Below are 16,337 nucleotides of genomic sequence, written 5' to 3' on the forward strand. Positions count from 1 at the left end.
CAGTTTTGCCCCACCCTTGGCAAATTCATGGCTACGCCCTTGAGCTAGACTACATATATGATGTACTATGTAACTAATTGCTGCATTAAATACAGTCGAGAATGGCCCCACCTAGCTTAACAGTTCTAACTATTACTGTTACTTTGTTAGGCCTACAGAGGATAACGCTGCCAATGACTATTTTGGTGGGTTCAGTAAACAACAAGAATTTAAGATAAAAGAAAAGACTTAAGACACAAATGCATGTTTATGGAGGCAAAAAAGCTTCTCTTTCTGGTATATTTGGTGGCCCTTAAAAGAGCCGTTGAATTTGAACAAAGTGATCCCACGTTGTTCCTTGAAAGGTTTAGGTACAGGGCCTACTTCTTTTTGGGTGCTACCTTCTTGGCTGGTTTCTTTACAACCTTCTTCTTTGGTGCAGCTTTTTTGGTTGGCTTCTTAGCTGCTGGCTTCTTTGGCTTCACGGCCTTCTTGGGCTTGGCTGCAGACTTCTTCTTCACTGCTTTCTTTGCTGCAGGTTTCTTGACCTTCTTTGCAGCCTTCTTTTTGGCGTCCTTCTTGGCCTTTGCCTCAGCCCTTTTCTTCTTCTGCTTTTCTAACAAGTCCTTCTTCCTCTGTACTGCCTTCTGCTTCTTGGCCTTTTCCTGCTCGGCTTTCTTAGCTTTTGCGGTGTCGAGCTTGAAAGTACCACTGGCTCCAGTACCTTTAACTTGCTTGAGGACTCCAGTTGCAACGCCTCTTTTGAGGGCCTTGTTCACGAAGACTGAGCTCCTCTCCACACCAGTAGCTTTGATTTGCTTCTTGATGGCAACTCCTGACGATCCCTTTGTATCATTCAGTGCTGCAATAGCCTTGACGACAAGATCGAGGGTTGTTGGGCCAGTAGGCTTGGACTTCTTTGCTTTCTTCGTTTGGGTTGCCATTTTGAATACGTAAAGTTACGTTTCTGGTGTTCAGGTATTTCCGGATGATTGCGAAATTTCTAAATAATTCCGCCTTGATATGATATGATATGATACACCTCGTATTACGCTTCCGCCTTGGGTATTGCGCCATTTATATTTGAGTTGACGGACGTGACAGAGAATATACCAAATCCTGCGTTGTGATTGGGTCTACGCTAATAGCAAGATTGTTAGCGCAATTTGTACAAAGCAAATCTTACAAGTAACGTTTTAGTCTTACAATTTTCTTTTTCACATTTTGTAGACAAACTAAAGGAAATTTTGAAAAAGATCGTGCTTTTGTCTTGAGAACAGATGATATTTTTAGTTTTCAATCCATAGTATGGATGAATTGGCTGATTTCCGGTAAAATTTCACGAATATTTACGTGGTAGTAGGAAATCAACAGAAATTGTTCATATTTTCACTATTTCTTTACATATTTTCGGCCTTTGAAAAGTATTACAGCGTAATCACAGAAGAGATTAATTTGTTGTGTACCAGTTTTGTGACATTTTGGACACTATGGTACATTTGCGAGGAAATTGGACTCATTTTATGAACGGTTGTTTGAAACGACCAAGTTAAGTTGTAACCGGTACTAGATTATAAGGTATATACTACGCACAGTTCAACCATGGCTATAGCTCCATGGTTCAACACAAGCTCAGATCAGGAAGTTATGGAATGGGTCAGCCAAAACGCCAGGGGCACAATCCTCGTGCCATGGTATTGCCAGGGCTTGGGCAGCCAGTAAAGTGCGCTTCCCTCTCCTTACAGGTTTTTATTGTTTTGTAAACGCTTACATCCTGCCTAATTTGCTGTTTCTAAGTTTATTCTTACTGCATGCGTTTATTTCAAATAACTAGTCTTGGCTATGTACGGATCGATCAGGCCCCCCCCCCTCCCTCGACACACAGTGTCACGCGCGTGTGAAGGTTTTACACATTGTGGTAGAAAAAAATCATGGGGGAGGGGGAACGCACTCTGTACCGGCCTGGAGCCGTCATATACCGAAATCCCATATCTGGCTTTATATCTGATTTAATCTGGCCACATGAACTTCATTATATGGCCAAAATGATATGAAAACATATATACCTTGCGGATATAAATACTAACCCGGCAGGGTGGGTTCACCAGGTCTGGGGCAACCTCCCATTACTTTCCTAAGTAGTTTCCATCACTCGTTGAAAGCAGTTGTGTGCTGCTTGTCTTCCTCTTCATTCGTTCCTTCAAATTGCTATATTGTCTGTATTATTAGCCAACCTAAAAGTTCTAATTAACCCGCTGGAGCCGTGCCTTGCACGGCTCGAACAGGAATTTCATTTTAACCATGCATAAAGACTATCCAGATATGTAGATTAAGTTTTATGTGCATGGCCATCATAAGGCCAGACATAACGTTAACTGTATAGAGAGTCAATCCGGATATGCAGATAGAGATTTACCTGGCCATATCAAGCGAGATATAACTGGATATGTATAGTTAATCCTGATATGCAGATACAGGTTCATATGTCCCAGATATGGAACTGGAAGCCATAAATTTAACCAGATAAAAAATGTTATGGACCATATAAAGCTTCATTTGATATCAAGTTATATCTGCCAAATTTTGTATCTGGCCAAATATATATAAATTCCAGATCTGAATCAGATCTGGCCCATATTCGTGATCTGGTCCTGATCTGGATACTTATATCTGGCCCAAATCTGGGATTCCGGTAAGGGTACATACCCACGTGTCCCGGGCGGGCATTCGTGTAGGCCTATTTTTAATTGTCTGGGTCTCTTAATTTGCCTCGGCTGCCGGGATCGAGGCGGACATGATCTTCATAGCCAATTATATGGCCCCTATAGTTATCGTGTAAGTTGACCATGCCCACCTCACCCCCCCCCACTCACCCCGCTTGCACCCCCAAAGTTAACGTTGCATACCCATCAAATCATAGCCGTTGAATATTTACAAAATAACTTCTACTGTACCGTACGTACAACTAAATCTGACGAGTTGGGCAATGGTTCAAATTTAGTGATTCATATAGCTCATATTCATTCGCTCTTTCCAAACTTAGTTGACATGAAGTTGATTGTGCTGTTACATGAGGCCTTGAGAATTTAATTCGCGTCAGTAAAGGAACCCCGGACTTATAGTCCTGTTTGACCCTATCATTGTCTTACAGAGCTCAATGTAAAGGATCTCTAAAAAATCCTGCAGGTATCCTTCACTAGACCTGTTTAATCATATATGGGTCCCCTCCCTTTAGAACATCCCGGCCATGAAAATGTAACATACTTAATTAGCCCCTCGATCGATCGATCCTTCTCAATAAAATGATTCCTCCATGCATGCGTATCTGCTCTTTGTCAAACTTGATATTGCCCAATGAATTAGCATCGACCTATAACAACTTCACAACCCGGTATCTTCTGTAACCAGGGATCATAGGCGTACGAGGCGGGGGGGGGGGCAGGGGGGCAGACTGCCCCCAAATTTCCAGAGGACAAGAAATTCGGGCAAAAGTCCTGAAAAATTCTGGCAGCCTAAGAGGAAATATATATATATATATATATATATATATATATATATATATATATATGCAGTAGTTTGCCCGAATCTTTTTCAAATTTTTGCCCGACAATTCTGTGGAAAGCGTTTTATGTTATTTGTTTTGTGACATTAATGTTAATATAGGCCTAATGATTTTCTTTATTTAGCATCATGTTGCCCGAATATTTCCGTGTAACACCACCGTAAGCGCAGCTCATCTGGGCTACCACGCTTTTTGCACTATCAAAAATTTTCTAACTAGTCAACTGTATACCTGGACATCCCCGACATGAGTGTATATAAGAAACGTTTTATTGTTCATGGATGGTGGGGGGTGCCTACAAGCCTAGAAGTACAGGTTTATCATATTCTTTGTTATTTTTTATACTTTTTTGTGAGACAAATTGCAGTCTCACCCGACACAGCGACATTATCCCGCCTACGTGTCGTTCAACAATGTATGTTTTTCTGGAGGTTGCTGAGCACTGTAATAAAATAATAAATGCGATAAATAAAAAGGAGCTTAAAAAATAAACTGTCCTATTTTTCCCCTTCAAAGTGATGTTACCATTTTTTCTTTTTCTAATTTACCAAATTTTTGGGGAAGTGTAAATTTCTAAAACGTGAGATTATAAAATAAAGAATGTTTAGATGCAACTTGCAAGGCCTCAGAAGTGCCATTTCCGGCAATCTGAGAGGCATTTTTTGCCAAAAAATTTCTTGTGCGCTACGCGTCAACCGTTGGTGGCGCTCCGCTTAGATAGTGTCACGGGAACTTTCGGGCACAAAAGTTTCTGCCCCCCAAACTGAAATGGTCCCGTACGCCTGTGCCAGGGATGGAACTGTTCTGCTTGTCTAGCTGATATACCCCCGGAAAAATAATTCGTTTCAGAAACTGCCGAATGTAATGGTACTTAATGGATACCGTAGAAAATACTCACCGTATATATTTTTCCAAAGTGGTCTTTACGGCGACCTAAAATGTAATCTTTGAACCTAATGTTATACCCGGTAATTGACATTGTGCAGGTGGCCTAACATGCAAATGTACGGAAAAAATAGTTTCACATATATCTCAGATATAAATCATTCATCCTACGAAATGTAATGCATAGGTCATTAGGGGATCTAATACTTGCAAAATTTAAGAAATAGTTCGAAACTATGGGCAAACTAAGCTAAACGGGGATACAAATTTAAACTCAAAAACAAGGTATGTACGGAAGCCCCCTATGTACATTGTATTTTTGCCTATGTAGACGCATTCAACTTTGAATTCAAGCAAATATAAATTGTGTATTACTAACATGTAAATTAGGTACGTGGGGGTTGGAGGTGGGGACCAAATTCTGAAATCTCCAACCGATTTATGTAGGGCTCTGTAAGGGCTCTTATATGTTCCAGTGTAAGTCTCAAATGAATTGCAGCTTTCATCTTGCTGCTGGGCCCCCGTTTGTGGAACTCACTTCCTTTAGATATATATATGATCTCTGGACTCACTAAATTGATCCGTTAAGCATCGTCTTAAAAATCATATTTGTTTACATTTTTATAAGATGCTTTTATATTGTCTTCACCTGTAAATTGCTTTGAGGAACTTTTATTGAATTGTGCACTATACAAAATTAATTATTATTATTACTAGCTGTGAATGAAGGATCTTATGAAGAGGAGTGTTGTTGTCGGTTCCTTGAACTAATTTCCATAAAGGGGGACTGCGGGGGTACTCCCCTCCAAAAAAGTTTAATATTAAACAAATTGTTTTTCGGGCACAGATAAATCTGCTGCAGTAAAAGGCAGTTACTTCTGGTAAAGCTATACCTCCCCCCCCCCCCCCTTCCCACCATTTTCTCCTTGCCAGTTGGACTGTAGCATATCTCAACTAAAGTCATGCCAAGTCTTGTCAATCGATTAAGTTGTCATTCTCTACAGTCATGTCCCGTTGCTAAGTAAGCACTGACAGGAGATATCGATCGGACAGGTGACAATAAGAGCCATGTTTAGCAAACTACAATGTACTTTGTTAGGACAGTACGTCCTTTCTCTTTCTTCGCAAACCTCTAAGTGCTGTGTGAGCAAATACCAGTATTTGCTAAATCATTGTTAACAGTATCGCTGTAGACAGAGTATATAGTGAGCAAATTTTAACACGAACTGTATATAAGCAACTCTCGGGCTTTACGTCAGTCTTAGATTACATTTCACTGGTTACCAGCACACAAACACACGAGTTTATGCATAGAGTCACGCACCGACGAAGGTGTATATATTTTAATCTAACTTCAGTTATTATTATGTTGCATTTCCGAAGAAAAGAATATTTTTGAAAGTTTGTGCCCACCTAATGCTACTCATGTAATTGTTCATTGAATAAGTTACTCGTTGGAGATCAATTAGCATAAGGAGGAATACGGCAGTATATGCCTACAGGAAAGTGATGTCATCTTTAAGGTGAGTTATACTTGCATTTTTATATTAAGGAAGATGAGTTTCATTGTAATTGAACATGAAAGCTAATTAGAATTACACCTTTTACTTTTAGATAGGTACCGTATTTTATTTTTATTAGAAGTTCGAAATTGTATATGAAAGTATGGATATAAATATGTAGGACTGCATATTATTTTGGTTCATGATTCCAGAAATTCGAAAGTAAGCGAAATTTAAAAAAAAATTAAAAAAAATAAGTAAAAAGGCTACTCACATTGCTCCTATCGTGAAATAGAATGATTTGAAAGTAAGTATTATACGAAAGAAATATTACATAAAATTGTACCAGCGTTTCTAAGATTGATTAATCAGTGGCGCATAGGACCCTTAGTTATAGATCTCATTATAGCCTAACTATTGGAAAGTGTTTTTTTTTTCAGTCAGCCTAGGCCTATACCGAATCGGTAAAGTGAGATCTGTTTCGATTCTGCAGTAGGATTCAAACGGATGACTTTAATTAGGCCAAAAATTAATATCCATAATTGATAGATGTTGTTGACCGTTAAAAACACTGCTAACCGTCCAGGTTGTATTTTTATTTCCCACTTTTTTTTTTTTTTTAGAAATAGCCTTAAAACAGCTGAGGTTAATCAATTAAAGTGTAGTTTAATTAAATCATATTGAGTCATTTTATGCAACTTACAATTTAACTCAAAGGGAAAATAAGACTTGTATGACACCAAATGATATATTTACAATGTATTAGATTGAAGGAGTATTCGGGATGACATGAGCTGGTGGTTAATTAGATTTTAATAATTAAAATGTATTAATGTGATTGGTAACACTTACATTAATTGGTGTCAGGCGGCGTAGGAAAATTCCAACAACAAACATTCAACATTCAAACTTGCATTTGTTTTGATTTTATTTCTCAGGATTTTATGAGTGTCCGCCATGTTAGTTGCAGGATCGCTCAGTCCTAGGACTGACTCCCGTTTGGATCCAGCAACAAAGTCAACGCCAAGATTATGTAAACTGACCTTTGGCCTCAACTCCAACGAACCTTATGTTGACGAAGCTGACCAAGAAGTATTTGTTATTTCAAATTCGCGTTCTTCTTTGAAACAACCGTACGAAAGTTCCCCTAAAAGGCGAACGAGCATTTCTTTACCGGAAATATCTAGCACCCTCTTTAATGCAACCGACATTGAATCAATCAGTTCAGAATCTCCAGAATTAATCGAATTACCTGTTGTGGACAAATCTTTAAATTCTATAAACGCACCGGAAAGGGTAGATATTTTACAGGAATTTCAGGACCGTGAAGAGGTCAAAGATCAGCGTAAACATGGTGCACCAAGCATTAGAAGTTTGGATACGTTTATCGCAGACAGTGATGACAACAGTCAAGATATGACTATAATTGATTTAGTGTCATACGCTAATAATCCTCCAAGAAATAGGTCGACCAGACAGAAATACAGAAATGTTAGATCAGCAGTTCAAAGTAGGGACTTAAGTCAACACGTCTTGAAGGAAAAATCTCATTCAGCCAGACGACCACGTCGTGAAAAGGAAGAAGTTTATTTGAAATGTAGATTTCACGAACGACCGTGCTCAAGAATTGGCAGTTTCTGGCGAGAGGAAGATTCTAATGATTTATCACGTGAATGCTGCGACGTGTTAGGACCGAGAAGCTGTCGCGAGTGTTTTCGAATATCAGAACGACTGGCATCAAAGTCTAGTAACGAAGATACTTTCCCTGACATCGAAGCAACCCCTTCTGAATTTTTTACTTTGGATTTAGCTCAAAGAATGTTTCCAGATATGTCTACGGTAGAACTGCTGCATCATTTAAAAGAGGGCAATATTGCTACGGAGGTATTACAGAAACACCAACTCGAATCCTATGCTGAACTGCGTCGAATTCGAATCGCAAGAGAAAATTCACGAAAGATTCGCGAACGGATTAATATGTATAAAGCTCCCGATGACGATAATTTTTTCAAGAACTTTAATGATCTGAAGCTACAAATGGTCTTGAAAAAGAAAGTCACTGCCGGTGCGGTCACAGTATTGGAACCAGTGCGCCCTCTCTCATCGCGAGCGCCTCCTCCTGAAATAGAAATGATACCTGTAGCAACCGACGAAAGGGAAAATCCCGCCAATTATTTCGGACCGCCAATTATGACGCAAGAAGAGATTATGCGTCAAAAGAGTCAACCTCGTTTCTATGCAGGTGAAAGTAGTGACTACAAGTTACCACAGACTATGGAAATGACAAATGTTCTTAGAGAATCAAACAAGGCTATGAAAGATCTCAATTCTACGGCGTCTTTGAAGTTTGGTGTTATCGAAGAAGAGGAAGAGGAGGAGGAGGAATACCAAGAGGACGCCAAGGAATTCTATGATTTGACGTCAGCAGATATCAGCGCGAAAAACAAACTATCGTCTGCATCCATTAGCTTTTACAAACAAACTACTGAGGCGATAGGAGGCGCCATAGAGAATGCACCACATATGTATAGTTCATGTGGAACCGATTATAGAGGGCGCTTTTTCGAGGGAGATGACATTCTAGATACGGACGATTTCTTCAGCGCAGAGGCACAGAATTTAGATTCTAGCTCTGAGGAAAACTCAAGTTCTTCGGATGATGACAAAGACAACGTGTCACATGACCAAGAGTCTTCGAGGTGACGAACTTGCGAAGTTTGGATCAGTATTTTAATTTTGTGATGCGATCCGGTCAAACTTAATTTTAGATCGTCAACAGAGGGAGGTCAGTCTCGGATGTGTCTAGTACGTTTGTCACGTGGCTATATCATTTGGACGGATACCGTAGTACCGTGCGAGGAAGGCTTCTGCATGTAATATAGCTCATCTTTATGTACTGTTTGTGTAACAATAAAGAGAACGTTATACGTATAAACAAGAAATAGAATACTATATATAATCACATTATGTCAAATTACATATACATGCCCTACACAGAGACAAAACTGTTTTCGTTTTTTATTGCTGTTTTATGAACTTTATTATCGTTATGCAATCTAAGAGAATGCATGAGTATCACAGTATAACATTATTCAAGGAGAGAAAGGGCTGTGGGAGGCGGGGTGATGGGGATGGGCGGGGGGAAGTACAGAGGATCTAGTCTGTGCGATCTGAGACAGTCCAAGTATTGGGACATGGCATCTCGGGCCAATGGAATCGGAGTCCAACTTTGCGCAATAATCTTTTGTTTCTCATTATGTTTAGACGTTATTGTTTTAACCTTTGATTGAACAGGGTTCCAGCTTTGTTGATAGTTGATGTAAAGTTATCATTACCCCCTCCACCCCCCCCCCCCACAATGACTGTAGTGTATATAAATCTGTTCATATGTTAATGAATCTATGAATGCAGTCACACCTACTTGCACGTTTGGTACAAAACATGTCAACTTCAAATGCTGTTCTCTCGAAAACGATAAATAGAGATGGAATGAAATTTCATCAGAATGTTTAGAATATGAATGGCATTAGAAAGTCAACTCTGGGCTATCTTTTTAACCTGCAATGAAAATCAAACTGGCATAACGTACCGAATACGTCATGCGAATGACAAATTAACAGGAAAAATTTGCCCAATCATTTGATCTTTTCCTTTGCCCTCAGTGTAACCTAACAGTAACTCATTTTCTTTGCCTTAGTGTAACAAAATGTTACTCATTTCATTTGCCTTCAGTGTACCTCAAAGGTAACTCATATCCTTTGCCCTCAGTGTACCCCAAAGGTAACTCATCCTTTGCTCTCAGTGTATCCCAAAGGTAACTCATTTTCTTTGCCCTCAGTGTACCCCAAAGGTAACTCATTTTCTTTGCTCTCAGTGTACCCCAAAGGTAACTCATATCCTTTGCCCTCAGTGTAACCTAAAGGTAACTTTTTTTCTTTGCCCTCAGGGTAACTCAAAAGTTACTCATTTCATTTGCCCTCATTGTACCCCAAAGGTAACTCATGAGGTATTCCATGATACTGCCACGGGTCCAGACTAATTGAATAGCATAATAAAGGTCAGACGACATAGCTAAGCAACCGATAAAACGACAAATCAAATGTACTGAGTTCGAAGCCTTTAGCACTCTTCGGTTACGTCACGTTTATTTACAGTTTGCAAGTATACTCTTACCAATGCGAGGTCCTTCAAACAAGTATGTATATATTTGTCTACAAACCTATTGGATCCTGATCCTTGGGATAGATATTTATAAATAACGGAAGAAACAAGAGCAGGCTGAAAAGTCGTTTGGATGTAGCAAAAGATAACGAGTTTGCGCAACAACTTAGACACGATTCCATTACACGCATGTATGACTGAGGCAATTGGTATAGCCTCTTTAAAATTGACAGAATTAACACCTAGTAATCGTGACAAACAGGATAAGTTTCGATATAAATACACCATGGTCTGATACTTTAGATGCTTGTGGAGACCCAGATAATAACTATATGCTTCGTTGTTCTGTGATGAACAGCCTATTCGGATCAAGATCGACTAAACGCCGGGAATATCTTTCCATCGGGGAATTCAATACACTGGTATAAGGTATAAGTAAATGATATTTTTTTTATATCCAATTTCTGACTATAATTTTTGCGTGAAAATTCACGATCGATATTATTGTCGTTGAAAAATAAATATTTATGTGACAAGTTTGCGGTATAGTTAACAAAGAGCGGTGTATGATAGTTACATATACATATATATATATATATATATATATATATATATATATATATATATATATATATATATATATATATATATATATACACACTCACACACACACATCCACAACAAATACCTAAATTCAATCCCTGTAGCTATATATCTATATACCACAGTACTTGGCTGACCATATATCAGCCATACAATCTACTGTGTAAATGTTCCGGCATGGATCGTTAAAGTTCACTATCGTTATATTGTTTATTGAGTAATCAAAAATCGATCAAAGGCAAACTAATAAAACCAATAATCCGTCAAATTACCATTCTTATCAGCTCTGACGTCATTTTATCGACTCACTTAGGGTTTCTTTGACCGTTAACTTACATGTACATCCTACACTTGTTTATCAGGGAGCTAAGCGAAAACGACGTGGAAATATATAAGAACCAGGCACCATTGCTTCTGCACCTTATTCCGTCTTGATAAATTGAAAACGATTTTCTAAACAAGTGTTTGACACCATTCTTACAAATTTTGTTACGATACGATGTCAAGGATAATACCTGATATTTTTATAAGGAAAATGTCTCATGCTGCAGGTAAATATTTGTCATTCAATTATATATTTTATTCTTCAAAAATGGAAGGGAAACGAGTAAATGAGTATAGTGAATATCAGTAAACGTAGTAAATAATAAAGTGCCTAACATCCGATCCATTCAGGTATAGTGAAGTATACAAAACGTGTTCGTTCTTAAAGCGTTAGTCCATGTTTAGTATATAGGTCAACAGAAATATGAATATTTAATTTTAAAGAGACATCACTTCTCAACGTTTGGTGTTGTTGTTTTGTCTTCTCATTCAACTATAGACAACAATGCTTTATTTGAAAACAAAGTTGTAGCATCCTTTTGCTACTTTCATTCACATATACCAAAGAAACTGCAACTCAAATTGCATAATTGTGTATTAAATAATGACCGTCCCCGTATCCGCGTTTTTCTTATTTTTTTTTTATTATCGTCATCTTTAATGAGGGTAGTCCTGCTCAGTGCGGAGCACTGCTTTCCATAGGAGCCCTCAATACAAAATACATATACAATATTATGCAGTAAAAAAACGGTAAACATCCAAAAGCACAAAAAAGGACGGCAAAAAAAGATAGACAAACAACTATCAGACATCTAAACACAATATATAAGTTTTTCATATTTCGTTTAAAAATATTAACATTTGGCAAGCATTTCAAATTTGGGGGAAGACTGTTCCACGACCTGCCTCCAGAAAATTTAAAGGACCTTTCACCATTCCCAGATCTAAAAGGGGCAAGTAAAACATTATTAGAGCAGCTAGATCTAGTTCTGTACGAATGGCTATCTTTCAGTAGAATAGTATTACAAGTTCAAGATATATATTTGGAAGATTATTCTGTAGGCAAAGAACTAACCATACCATTGTCAAACTAACCGTATTTTAGCTCAGTTTCCTTGCGCCTGCATGGGGCTTGATTATATATTCTTTGTACATAATGCATTACACGTTTATAAACTCTCGCGCTCAGTGGCGGAGCTAGGGGTATTGGTCAAGGGGGGCGAGAAAGGTCTGTAGGGGCGCTTTCGACACTATCTAAACGGAGCGCCACCACAGGTTGGCGCGGAGCGTACATAAATTTTTTGAGTAAAGATACTTCCTACATCGCCGGAAATGACCCTTTCCTGGCCTGGCCAATTTGCAGATAAACGAAGAATAAATAGGTGTCATCGCCAAATTACACCAGCAAAATGTGACAAATGTCAAAAGGGAGATGAGAGCGCAAAAAAAGTAAATAATCGCGAATAAGTAAAAAGTGGTAAAAAGCTGAAAGGGGCGCCAGCAGTCCATTTGAGTCCGTCAGGGGGGGGGGGGTGGTGGGGGGCATTCGCCCCCTGACTATATGGACGCTCCGCCACTGGTTGCGCTTTTGACACGGACCGCCCAGATATACGATCTCACAAATATCCGCACGGAAATCAAACAAATTAACAAACAAGAAGCGATGACCACTGCATCAAGTAACTGGCACGTCACCCCGCCCCCACCGGCAAATGGTCAAATGAAACGATCCTATACAAACCACGTACAGTCGGTCGGCCCGCCCGCAGGCTCGCCATGCTTGCTCCCACCTCTAAACTGTTGATAATTCGTTTCATCTCATTTTTTGGTTTCAGACGGGAGTTCCGGTCTCTTGGAAGAGAGTGTCTTACTTACAGACAAGAAGCAGTTCCAGACCACCAATCAGCATCATCTCACCAATCGCTGACGTCACAATTATGCATATGCATTAGCGGAAATTATGACTCCGAGTCGGATCCAACGTAATGGCGACCATTCTTACAAGGGACAGGAACTCTTGCAAAATTTACAAGTAGCAAGACTTTCGCCAAGAAACACGCCTTCTTTGGCTATTACGCGATCACGTGGAAAAACTCTGATTAATTGTTCGGAACAAAGTGTACATGGTAAAGACGTAACATCTTTAAAGGCGCCGTCAAGACTTCAAAATGGAGAAACTAAAATCATTATAAGAAAACCAGTTCCACCAATTCAATCTCTGAGTAGTGATTGGACAAATCACATGACGCCACGTCAGCACACGTCATCTACTATAGGAGCTAATGGTACGTCATCATGTTACTTATATCCCAACATGAGACAAGACATTCGAAGAAACGGTTTTTGGAAAACGGTGACCAGACCAACTCCAGGAGAACTTAGTTTGAAATATCGAAACAAGAGGAAGGACGGTTGCGATGAGTCACAAGACTGCATTTATAAACGCAATGCGAAAGATCCGGATGAAATTGATACTAGCTTCGTTTTGAACTTACTTGAGAATAACACAACCAGAGAGGACATTGGTGAGAAACATTTAAAGTGTCAGAGAGATGAAACACAGACGTCTTTAAGAAACTTTTCGAATGAGTCCTATAAACCAAATACTTCCTCTCAAAATCAAAGAAAACACAGTATTCCCCTTGAGGCACGGAAAACATCAAATGCTTCTGTTACAGACCACGTGCACAGGTTGAATGTTTTGCGTTCCCAGGACGACAGCAGAACGATAGATGCAACTTCTTCTCCCGCCAGAACGGAAACAGAAAACAGCAAAATCGAAAAGGAAAATAACAGTGCACTACAGAGATTTGCCTCTCGTTTAAATAGTCCTACATCTTCGCACATCCATAGTCATGTGTTTTGCGCAGAGTGTATCCCGGATGTAGAGTCATCGCGCTTACTCGGTGCGCTCGATTCATACCGACGTGAAGACAGTCTGGAAAAAAGTAACCAATCACTGAAGAGTAATGTAAATATCGCACATGCGCAAAATGTAAAAACGACCGAAAATTACGTCACCTTCAAATATAGAAACAGAAGACTAACTAAGTCACCTCCGGAAATTCTTGTCAAAATTGAAGATGGTTCCGATCACTTAAAAACTGTGGATATTCCTGGAAAAATAGATCTACCTTCCGTTAAAGATCAATGCAAGGAACCCGAAGTTTCATTAAAATTATCTAATAAGCAGGATAAAGTTTTAACGAATGGGCAGAATGATGGAAGAAATCACGAAGAAGATTTGGACACTGGAAGTAGTCCCCGTTATCTTACTTTCTCTACGGCAATAGGAGCCGTTAGGAAACCCCCGGTGCCACATGATCGTCACTACGGGAATTCGCCGGTAGTAAAAGATGAGAAAACACGCGGTGGAAGGGCTAGGGTAGTTAACGTAATGACTCACGGGAAAGGTGCCTTGATTATACAGCAGCACAAAGATCTCAAATCCGCAAAACTGGATGTGTTTCTACCACAAGTTAGAATGGGTCATGATTGAGATTGATGGAACATTGAAAGAAGCTAGTACCGAATCTCTCCGTCAACCTTTCCTAAAAATCCATATTTTGTTACCTTCATATCGATTTAGTTTAAATGGTCAAAGATCAGATTTCAAATGAAGAGAAGGATAAAAAAGTCCTATACTTTCTGACTGTTTACTGCGGTATGTGATTAATATTGTACGAAACGTATCTATGCAACATTTTATGTTTAAATTGAAAGTTATTCTTTACTTAGTAGTCCAAATATTAATAAGGGTTGGGTTTGCAACATAAATATCGACTTGCTGCAATAACAGGAAAAATTCACGAAGTTTGCAACCTAATTTATTTGAAGCAATGTTACATGCTGATCGTAATAAATTTATTAATGCTATTCAAAACTAACATCTCACAACAATGTTAGTCATATATAACTTAAATTTTCGCTTCGAATGTTTTAATGAAATAAATGGCGAAATATTCATCACTGCGCCTTTAAATGCATTTACATGAATAAATTGTGATTTTTCATGGGAGGCGTAAATCAGTGCGCATGCGCGCTTATATGGCTCGTAGGCTTACATTTAAAGTTGGGTATTTATGTATAGGCCTTACGGCGATGAGCCACAGCTTACACACATTGGCCCGCATACAGTACTATCTATACAATAGCGTTGTACGATTTGCTATGGCGAGAGGATTATTCATGGTGAGCTTCCGAATAGACGCCCAGCCTGAGAGTGGGTGGGGAAGGGAGAAGGGGAGGGAGGGGGTGGGAGAGACCCTCAAGTGGTAGTATTGCACGAAAGTGGACTTTATATAATCTCTACAGAGCTAAACATGGATCCTCTAATCAAGGGCGGCGGAACCGGGGGGGGGCACAGGGGGCACGTGCCCCCCCACTTTTCCTCAGGTTAAAAATGTGCCCTTTTTCTACACAAAAATTGAGGTGTCTCAAGTTAGCAAGAGGCCAGGGAACCAGAATGAACACTCTGGAAGGGCCGTTTCCGGCCATCTGAGGGGTTTGTAAAACCAAAAATTTTCTTATACGCTCCGCGCCAACCGATGGTGGCGCTCCGCTCAGATAGTCGTGCATACAACTTTGCAAATCCTGGCCACGCCCCTGACTTTTAATGAATTTCTGTGGGTCAAACTCAAAGCTATTTCGAATGGAAAAAAATTGTTAAGATATTAACAAGAAATAAACTCTAATTCGAAAGATTCCTACATTAGCAACTAGCACGATTTCACCTCATTTTGTCTCAAAAGAAAACTTGTTCCTTGTTTTCCAATTTGCACATTGGATATTGCAGTGCTAGTATGCATATTTTCCTTGAGGGGGGGGGGGGGCGTTGATGCAGTGATGTGTATACGCAAATAAGATAACTATAAGAGTTATAAAGGGTACTAAATATAAGGCTGCATCAGTCCAATCGAATTTCTGCAAAGTGCCCTTTGATGTCGGTGCCCCCCCCCCCCAGATTAAAAGTGCTTCCGCCGCCCTTGCCTCTAATATTTAATTGGCTGCTGAATTTGAAAGTTCTGGAGACACTGGAAGAAAGACATCTACAAAAATTGTCTGGGCGAGGAAATGTTGAGAATCGATACGAATTCAGTAATTACTTACATCTCAGTGACCTTCATTTACGTGAATATCATTCATTTGCACTCTTTGCATTAGAGTGCTATGCAGTAAGTTTGTCCAAAACCGTGCAGACCGACCTATAGAAAAGCTATACTTTGAATACCTTAGCATTTTTAGTGGCACTATTAAGTTTCCATACATTACTATACAACAGCGGTTGGCGCCGTTAATAATCGGCTTCAAGTTTGTAGCAA

At 39.4% G+C, this 16,337-nt stretch overlaps 3 protein-coding genes across 3 annotated transcripts; 2 read left to right on the top strand and 1 right to left on the bottom strand.

The window, feature by feature from the left end:
- Positions 1–244: 244 nt before the first annotated feature.
- On the bottom strand, positions 245–992 carry LOC139973103 (uncharacterized). Its single transcript, XM_071979941.1, has one exon. It carries the CDS (start codon positions 921–923, stop codon positions 360–362), a length of 564 nt encoding a protein of 187 aa, XP_071836042.1. The 5' UTR covers positions 924–992; the 3' UTR covers positions 245–359.
- A 4,613-nt stretch (positions 993–5,605) lies between these two features.
- Positions 5,606–8,933, top strand: LOC139964921 (uncharacterized). The gene is made up of 2 exons (XM_071967031.1): positions 5,606–5,949; positions 6,867–8,933. Exon 2 carries the CDS (start codon positions 6,886–6,888, stop codon positions 8,629–8,631), a length of 1,746 nt encoding a protein of 581 aa, XP_071823132.1. The 5' UTR covers positions 5,606–5,949; positions 6,867–6,885; the 3' UTR covers positions 8,632–8,933.
- A 1,873-nt stretch (positions 8,934–10,806) lies between these two features.
- LOC139973836 (uncharacterized) lies at positions 10,807–15,194 on the top strand. The gene is made up of 2 exons (XM_071981057.1): positions 10,807–11,243; positions 12,852–15,194. Exon 2 carries the CDS (start codon positions 12,977–12,979, stop codon positions 14,513–14,515), a length of 1,539 nt encoding a protein of 512 aa, XP_071837158.1. The 5' UTR covers positions 10,807–11,243; positions 12,852–12,976; the 3' UTR covers positions 14,516–15,194.
- Positions 15,195–16,337: the final 1,143 nt, after the last annotated feature.

The sequence above is a fragment of the Apostichopus japonicus genome, chromosome 1 (genome assembly GCF_037975245.1).
Source record: "Apostichopus japonicus isolate 1M-3 chromosome 1, ASM3797524v1, whole genome shotgun sequence".
Classification (NCBI taxonomy): Eukaryota; Metazoa; Echinodermata; class Holothuroidea; order Aspidochirotida; family Stichopodidae; genus Apostichopus; species Apostichopus japonicus.